General features: G+C 32.6%; 1 protein-coding gene across 1 annotated transcript; it reads left to right on the top strand.

Moving 5' to 3' along the window:
• The first annotated feature begins 449 nt into the window (after positions 1–449).
• LOC143058520 (vitelline envelope sperm lysin receptor-like) lies at positions 450–9,154 on the top strand. Its single transcript, XM_076232027.1, has 10 exons — positions 450–539; positions 2,265–2,311; positions 2,716–2,758; positions 3,666–3,877; positions 4,153–4,310; positions 5,458–5,621; positions 6,555–6,636; positions 6,789–6,966; positions 8,127–8,169; positions 8,817–9,154. Exons 2-10 carry the CDS (start codon positions 2,273–2,275, stop codon positions 9,077–9,079), a joined length of 1,182 nt encoding a protein of 393 aa, XP_076088142.1. The 5' UTR covers positions 450–539; positions 2,265–2,272; the 3' UTR covers positions 9,080–9,154.
• The last annotated feature ends 346 nt before the right edge of the window (positions 9,155–9,500 follow it).

Here is a 9,500-nt window from a genome sequence, read left to right as displayed (position 1 = left end):
TCAAATGGTTGTCCCCTAACTGAATATGTAAATACATTTTTTTTATTCTTAATTGCAATTATAGTAATTTTCATTTTATAACTATTTAATTTTACAATTTTGTTACAAATTCAACAGATATAAAAGAAAACATTAATAACAGCCGTATGTACACTATAGAATCCTCTGAAACAAGCGGAAATGAGCAATTAATTATAAGTTGGTTTTTTTTTTAACATCGTTTAATGTTACTGAGCTGGGGTTCTTTTTGTTCAGCTATGACATTTTTTTATTTTCTAATAAATAATTAATAAAAAGTAAAAAGATTACAAAACAATTTTCATTTTTCTATTTCGTTTTTGTTTAACTGTCTCGGTTGCCTCAAGGGAAGTTAAAAATCAAAAGACGGGTTTTGATAATAAAAAATATATCGAACGATACTCCTATTTTTCGCGCCGCACGTGGACCTCAAGGTTAAAGTAACTGGTTAAAGCACTATAAAACACAAGGGATGGCGGTTGTAAGTCACACTATACGGAAGGATTTGTAACAGACATCAAGTAAGTAGATTTCATCAGTCCATTTTTGTTTGTAAATATAAATGATACGAAATAAGAATTACATACTGGTACATGTAATGCCAGCAAATCCAGCAAATTTCATTTGAATTTGAGCTTTTGTAACATTTGTAAATATTTTACTTAAAATTTTGCATTTGCTGTTAACATGCACTGGTAAAGCCAAAAACTTTCATTTGAAGAGAACATTACAAAAAGTGTGCATTTGAAATTAACACTGTTAAAGCTAGCAAATTTCATTTCAAGTAGAGCTATTGTAATATTTGTAAAATAAAAACCAAAAGTGTGCATTTGCCTATTAACACTGGTTATGGCGGCATTTAAGAAGAAAACTTTTATTATATTATATTTTACAAAAAAATGTTCATTTGCTATTACATAAAACACTAGTAATGCCAGCAAATTTATTTTGAAGTAGAGCTTTTGTATCATTTGTAAATATTTTGCTAAAAAAAAGTGTATTTGCTATTTTACACGGTAAAGCAGACAAATTGCATTGTCCCGTGCATTTGTTATTAAGACGGGTAATTGCTGTCTTTTTAATAACATTAGTAACGCCGATAGTTTTCATTTGAGGTACAAACTGGCTTTTGTAATATTTGTAAATATTTTACATAAAGTGTGCATTTGCTGTTAACACTGGAAGTGTCAGTTGTTTTAATGTAAGGTAGAACTTTTGTAATATTATGATTATTTTACAAAAAGTGGTCTATTGCCAGGGGCGGATGCAGGAATTTTCGAAAGGGGGGTGCTAACCCAGGGCACCCAGGGCAAAGGGGGGGTGCAAAACATATGTCCCGATACAAATGCATTGATCGGCAAAAATAAAGGGGGGGTGCGCACCCCCGGAACCCCCCCCCCCTGGATCCGCCACTGATTGCTGAATTTGAAAATTGGGCAGGACGGGATTTCTGATTTTAATTTTTCATCCTAGCCCCCCTCCCTAAAAATCAAATGATAGCTCCCTAAACCTTTTTGGAAGGGCAACAAAAACGCCCCTGGTTATATTTTTGTATTATGTGCTTTTTACCAGGACTAAACCGTATATATCTATATTTTACCAGGACACAACCGTATATATCTATATTTTACCAGGACACAACCGTATATCTATATTTTACCAGGACACAACCGTATATCTATATTTTACCAGGACACAACCGTATATCTATATTTTACCAGGACACAACCGTATATATATATTTTATCAGGACACAACCGTATGTATCTTTATCCTGCAAATCAGCATTATATTGTACAAATAACAGGTATCCAATAACTTTTTGCTTTATTTGTACATGTACAAATAAAGTCTCCTGTTACTCGCTTTGACGTTGATCAAGCAGTAAGGCGGGTATTTCTTTCTGGGTAACAGTTCATTTTGGGATCCTCATCGCGGTCCGCGTTTAAACTATGTCGATTTCTTTGAAAAATCAAAAGCAATAATTTCGATATGAACAGTTTACCTCAAGTACCGGGTGTAAATTGCAGGATAAAAACAGAATATGTACATTGTCGGAAAATATAAAATTTATTTGTACTCCTACGAAACAGGAGAAAAGCTCGGTAGAGTCTCGCTTTTCATCATGTTTCTCAAGCTCGTACAAATAAATTTTATATTTTCCAACAATACACATACATTGTATATATATTTTACCAGGACTAGTTAAACCGTATATATCTATATGACTTTTTTTTCTATTACAGACTCAACAATGTTCGTCTTACAGTTCTTGACTTGTCTTCTGCTAACAGTAAGTTTATTATAATAAGGCCAAATAAAATAAAAAAATATGCGTTTCATAGTTCCCTATATATATACCTACCCTAAATTTTAAGCTTAGAAATGGCATTTCTTAAATACAATTTTGGTAATTTTTCAATAAGCTCAAGTCAGGATTTCTCTCCCATAGTCTCGATGTAAAATTAAATTAAAATTTTAAAAATATAACCTACCTACAAATGTACCTTCCTTATTTTTTCAAAGATGTAATGGGAAACGCGCATATCATTCGTTTCAATCTAAATGAAAGGTATTACGTAGGAATCTAAAATTATGGTCTTTTAACACTGACTTTTGCTTGATACAGGCAGGTTTGACTATATATAGTCATGTTTACAAACTTGGTCAATTTTCATACTATGGCTGTATTTTTAGGTTGCTGTCAGATCTACTGTACCAAAAGGCTACATTTTGGATGGTGAGTAACTTATATTCACGTCAGAATTTAAAAATATAATTTAAGGGAATTCGCTTCTCAGTTTTAAAATAATAAGCTGGTCAAAACACTAGTTTATATTCATACATGTATTTTATTAATAAAATCAAGAGCAAAAAATATATATAGGTCAATGTGCTTGTTTTCGAGATACTAGCCATTGAAATTTTGGCGGGAAAATGTTCTCTTGACTTTTCATGGCTTTATCATTGACAGGTTTAAGTTCTCAAACACCTATTAAAAATTAAAATTTTATAAGACTAACGAAAGCTCATCATTATATTTCGCGAATAAACTTGCAACGCCAAAGAAAAATAAAAGACCGACACTTTTAATTTAATTGTTCCTGTATGTCATTGTTTTTCATTCATGATTTTTTATAAAAAAAAATCTTGAGCCGTTTTCTCATTTGATTTTCTCTATATATTTCTACCATAATAATGGCTTCGTTTTAACTTGGTTGTATACACCTAATCGCTATTTATTCCATTCCGGATAAGTTCTAAAATTACACAACTTTTTCATCCAGTTGAAGCTATCTGGGACCCTGTTTAAACAATTCACCATGCATGATACTTTTTAATGAGACCTGTTTAAACTACTGTAAATACTTCAAACAAAATATTTTTTTACTTCAATTTTAATTTCGAAAAAAGTGGATCATACTATATCAAAGTTTCTTGATGATCACTTTCTAAAGTTTATTCTCCCTCAGCTCACTACTGATGACCTACATTTTTCGGCCGGTAACCCCCAACAGGAAGTTGTATAAATGACTGTTTTTCCCGGAATGGACTAAATAGCGATAAGGTGTATTGTTTTTCATTTGTTATATTCTATATACATTGTTTATTCATTCTATTAATACCGTATCGTTTTATTTTGCTAGTTTCACAATTCTGTGGCCAGATCTCTAATAGTGCTGACTATTCTGGAACCGGAGCTAACGTGACCATCAAATCGGATCTATATGTCCAAGCACAGATCAAGTGTCGACAAGGTCTCGTCACGCTCAACCCAATTAATGAAACCAATACTGAAACCACCCTCACTCTGTGTTACACAAACGATACGAGCCCTGGATGTCCCTGTGAATTTAATGTAAGTAGATGGTCTTGATATAAAGTTGTATGTTCAAACATCGAAAACATGTATTTATGTTTAACCATACTCTTTATTTACACACCAAAGTTGTGGTATTTTTAATAACGTCATGGTCTCTGGTTATGTGTTTCATTGGAAATTATTCAACTTCAGTAATACCAAAGCTGTTATTAGAGGATCTGTATAATCTATTGCATGGATCTATAGAAAGACAAAAGCATAAAAAATAAAATTGGTATAATATAAAAGAATCCAATTGACTTTTTTTTCAGACCCCATCGAACAAATCTAATTTCTACTCTGCTGAATTGCAAGTCTTCTGGGGATTTAACAACGGCACATTAATGAATGAATATGAAACTTACACAATTTCCTGTATTGCCGAAGGAAATGGAACTGGAATAGTTGCGAGGAAGGATATAGATGAAGAGTAAGTGTAATGATTTATTTACGTACAAATATGCGGCCCCTCATGGGTGTGTCCAAGTAATGATTTATTTACGTACAAATATGAGGCCGTACAAATATCAGGCCCCTCGTGTGTGTGTTCAATTAATCTCGTAATCGGAAATGTTTTGCCAATATGATCACATAATCATACGAAGGACAAGTCTTGTAATTTATTTAGGCAGCTACCATTTGGTTAAAAATGAAAAAAAATATCATCCTAACCCCGTCCCCCCTCAAACGATGGCTTCCTTACGTACACATGTTTTTTTTAATAGTGCACAGACTTGTGTTTATTTAAAATACAGTAAAAGCTGTATTATACCGTTTCTTTGACTGTCCATGGCGCTAAAACAAATTCCTGGAATGTGTCTCGAATGATTTTATTCTCTGATGCATGATCCCTTTCTTTTTTTCTTTTTTTTTTTATCGTTTTGGCTTTTAAAAAGCTTTCACTATTTGAGTAATCTCAAATTGTATATACCTGTTAATTTGACCCTATGGTACAATTGAATGACTAGTCCTGTGAATCAATATTGCCTTATTGCCCCAATAAATAATTCATCTTCACATAATATTCAATACTGAATCTTTCTATGTCGTGATGTTACACTATTCGTTCAGATGAGGGGGAAGGTTTGGTACCATTCAAAAGTGTAAACCCGCTGCAATTGTTTACAGCTGATGTTCAGTAGTTGTTGTTTATTTGTTGGTGTGGTTCATCAGTGTTTCTCGTTTTTTTTTTTATAGATTCGACTATTGTTTTTTTTTATAGATTTGACCATTTTTATAGATTTGACCATTGGTGTTTTTTTTTTTTATAGATTTGACCATTGGTTTTCCTGTTGAATGGGTTTACACTTAGTAATTTTGTGAGGTCCTTCATAGCTTGCTGTTCGGTATGAGCAAAGACTCCGTGTTGAAGGCTGTACTTAGACCAATAATGGTTTACTTTTTCTAAATTGTGACTCTTTACTCTTGTATCTATAAGAATATATTTTTCCGTAATGATGTAAGATATATATATAGTTGCTACAGATATACCCTATGTTTATATTTTTGGAGGAATGAACAAGAAACTAAACCACTCTCAAGCATGAGCGTTGATTGTCGATTTGTTTTTATTTCAGCTACCTTCCTGTAAACCACGAGTTGGTTAAATCTCTCGGCCGTGATTATACTGCTGCCGAAGGAAATGCAACTCTTGAATTGATTGACATTCTTGGTAACGTGATATCAGATGCTAAAGTTGCTATGTCGAAGAAAGTTCAGTTGTTATTAACTGTCGAAACCGGTAAGACCTTTAACATACGAGAAGACATCAGCAGATGAATGAAGGATACAAAACTAATGTGAATTAAGGTGGTAGACCTTGGTTCAGGGAGATCTCTTTAAATCGGTTAAGCGTTTGTAAAAGTCAAGTTCATCAATGTATTTTAAGCATTTACCTGAAACAGATTGAAAATAATCTATGTAACCTAGAAGCTTAGAATTTATTTTTGAAAATGGTTGACACAAACGTACTGATGATTTAAAGAGTTATTTCCCTTAACCTAGGTCTACCTCCTCAAGTTTTGTATCCTACATCGAACTTTTGACGTCGTTCATATGAAAAGTGAAAGTAAACAAAATATTCTCAAGATAATGGACGCCATTGGGGAATCCGATTAATTTCTGAAATTTGGAACCGAATTACTTTATGAAAATAGCGAATGTTCTATTGTACTGAATTGGTCTTAAATCTTTATTTTTTCAATTTGTTATTTTGGTTCCTTGTGGAGAGTTGTCTTATTTGCAATCGTATCACATCTTTGTATACCACCGCTTAAAAAAGTGGGATACTGTTTTACCTGTGTACATCCGTCTGTCCCATGAATATTTTCGTTATCTTTTACGGGAACTTTATACATTACAATTATTTCTGAAATTTGGTATATGGGTTGAAGCTATACCGTGCTATGCATTTTCAGATTCATCACTCGACAACTTCCTTTTAACGAAATATTTGAGCAGAGTAGCTCGAAGATTTACTGGTTTTATATCTACATGTATTCAACTCTACTATTTATTTTTTTTATTTTTTAAAGAACTAGCAATGATCATTTGTCCTGCTTGAATATGTTAAACATTTACCTCGTAACATTTACTAAACTAAAACGGGAATTAACATTACAAGACTTTGTCGGGAGAACATTGAGTACTAAACTGTCTATTTGTCATTTTACAGATTACTACCAAGGCGTGATTCCATACGATTGCAGGGCTGTCAGTAAGGATGGGGCAACAAGCTACCGATTTCTGCTAGCTGGGTAGGTATTTAAAATTTATTTTAGAAATTTATGAAAAGCTGAGATTTTAGAACCATAAATATTATTAAAATATTTGAAATTTCTACATGGATACAATTTTTTTTTATTTAAAGCTGTTTCAGATTACTTGACAAATCTCTTTATTCTTTCAGGTGTGGAGATGGAACCATCATTCCAAAGAACAAAGGTTTCACAACCAAAACCGGTGCAGGTAACACAAAAACCGCCACCAGTCCATTCTTTAAAGTATTCAAGTTATTGGAAACTACAAAAAAGGGTGGAATCTCCTACGAATGTTCATTTACAGTTTGCAACGCCACCTGTGACGGGGTAAGATATGAAGAATTGTTCGCTTAAGGATGTTCACTTGTCATGTTGTTTTTTTGTTTGCAAGATTACCAGAATCCTCTGGTTTGACCCATTTGTAAAAGTCTTGATATAAAATCTTTGTAATTTTTAATAGTTTTTGAGAACTTGATCTTGTGCCAATGATAAAATATATGAGAAATCAAGAGAACATTTACCGCAAAATTTGTTATTGCTTATATCTGGAAAACAAAAACGCAGACATATTTTTTTGACTTTTTTTGCTTCCTTTATTTATCCCCTATGATCAATATATACTGTCTAGTGTTAACAAGAGTTAAATATTTTGAAACTGAGTAGCGAACTTCCTTAATTATTTTACACGTGACCGTTTCAGTTCCTACATTGTACGTGTGTGCTACACATTATCACATTTCATGCAGGCATTTTCAATTTTATTGATTTTTTATTTACATTCTTTCTTAGATAAAAATTAGTTTTCAGTGTATGGGCGCTTGTGTTGATGTCTTTTGGTTGAATTAAGGGCCCTGCGTAGCTTGCTCAGTGTTCGGTATAACGTAATGCTGTGTTGACTGTACTCTGACCTATAATAATGAATACTGGAGTTGTCTCATTGGCGCTCTTGCAACATCTTCTTATATCTATTTATAAGAACTTAATGTTCAGTGGTACATTTGTTAAAGATTCACACGTATACAGAAATAATTAGTCTTAAATTTAAAATTGTTTTACGGATTTTTTAATGATTTTACTTTAAAAAAAATCATTTAGAGAATACTTTACTTCAAACAACTTCAGTAAAGTTTTCCTCCTACAGACTTAAGACATGATTCTTGATGTATACTGTTGATTGATTTTTCTTTTCCTATTTATTTGAACACTTTTCTCAATTTTCTGTTCAGAATTTTGTATCCCTTGATTATCATGTCTTTTGATTCCAAACTAAAATGTTAGGATTTGTCCTTGATTTTTCCAATTTGTTTTAAGGCGGGAGAATACTTTTATTCTAAACTGTACTACGGAAGTTGAATTTTTCGTTTAAGAAATTAAATGTGCATGAAATATTGCCAACCATATGTATATTAATTTTTCCAATACACTATTATATTTACTTCATGAATACAAAAAATGCATTTTCACCTACATTTAAATTTCTTTTACAGTCATCATGTGCCATGAGAAACAAGCGATCAGCAGATTCTTTGGGTAAGTGTTATCTTGTCACATTTTGTTTGGAACCTTCTGAAGTTACAATAAAAGCAGATGTATAAAATAGTTCGATCACTTGCCATAATCACATCTGTCCTCTGTTTTGATATATATGTTCTGATTCGAATCGTGAGGAGACTGTAAAACAACGAGCAAGTAAAATCTGGATCCGGTTCCAATGAAGCATAATCCTGATGATGAACTGGATCCAGATGTTGCATATTGTACTAAACTTGTAATTGCTCCTAGATTCGGAACCCTCCGAAGATATCCGATTGGCAAACCTGCTGTTACAGTATCCAATGTCTAATTTACATACTAGATTAATGATCAAGTGATGATAATCGAACGCTATACTTAACAGAGCTGACTTTAAGTTAATTTTCAATGAGGTGAAAGTTGTTATTCAGTTTCAAAACATCGCCGGAATTTTTTACCTGTTTTTTTTTGTTATGCTTTATTTGCAATGTGATAATCATAATACGTCTACAAGAAAGGATATTTATATTTTTGCTAAATTTAAGTTGCACACGATCTTACCGGATAACTTTTAAAACTGTTTGTTTACCTTGAAAATGTAATTGAGTGAATCAATTTAGGGTTTCTTTATATTATAATTATATTGAACTCTTTCTTTTTTCCAGCTGAGATAGAAGAGCAAGAGAAAGTGAAGACACCATTGTACCATATTCAGCGATTAGAAGATCGTGTGGAAGATCGTCTAGACCAATCACGACAGGAACTTAGCGACCTGAAAATGGATACTCGTCTGAAGCTTGCTTCCCTTGAAATCGTCGGTATCGGAGCTGTTGCGTTGTTATCACTTGTAATCGCCACATATTCATGCATCCGAGTGGAACAGAAACGCCAACGTGAAAAAGTGAGCGCAATGGCGTCCTCGGCATAATGTGCTTGAACTTTTGCTTTTTGGTCAACATTGACTGTTACAATTATCCTTCTGAATAAAATATGGTGCATTTTATATCTCTCTATTTCTTTCATAACCATTTAAGGTGATACCTAACACTACAGGGAGATAACTCTTTAAAGTCAGCTAAACGTTTTAATTACTTTGTGTTGTAAAAGGAATATTAAGCTTCTTAATGATCAAAATTGGTGTTTGTCAAACTGCTATCTAACCAATGTAATTTTTCTGACAAAACGGTTGGTTCAAAATTTTTGAAATTTTTATATTTTTGTTAAAGGGTCAATAGGTAAATATGAAAATTAAACGAGCCAAATTAATTTTAGTTAAAGTGTTAGGTACCACCTTAAGACACAAATTTCTGAGGAAAAGATTTGTTTTTGTTTGTATAAGTAAAATTGGT

Source organism: Mytilus galloprovincialis, chromosome 14, assembly GCF_965363235.1.
Source record: "Mytilus galloprovincialis chromosome 14, xbMytGall1.hap1.1, whole genome shotgun sequence".
Classification (NCBI taxonomy): Eukaryota; Metazoa; Mollusca; class Bivalvia; order Mytilida; family Mytilidae; genus Mytilus; species Mytilus galloprovincialis.
The sequence above is the reverse complement of the archived record's forward strand: the minus strand, read 5'-3'. Positions and strand labels throughout refer to the sequence as shown.

Excerpts from the sequence above, each read along its gene's own strand:
- LOC143058520 (XM_076232027.1), top strand. The coding sequence starts at position 2,273 with ATGTTCGTCTTACAGTTCTTGACTTGTCTTCTGCTAACA. Across the intron at positions 2,759-3,665 it reads AAAAGGCTACATTTTGGATG|TTTCACAATTCTGTGGCCAG; the intron begins GTGAGTAACTTA and ends TTATTTTGCTAG. Across the intron at positions 5,622-6,554 it reads GTTATTAACTGTCGAAACCG|ATTACTACCAAGGCGTGATT; the intron begins GTAAGACCTTTA and ends GTCATTTTACAG.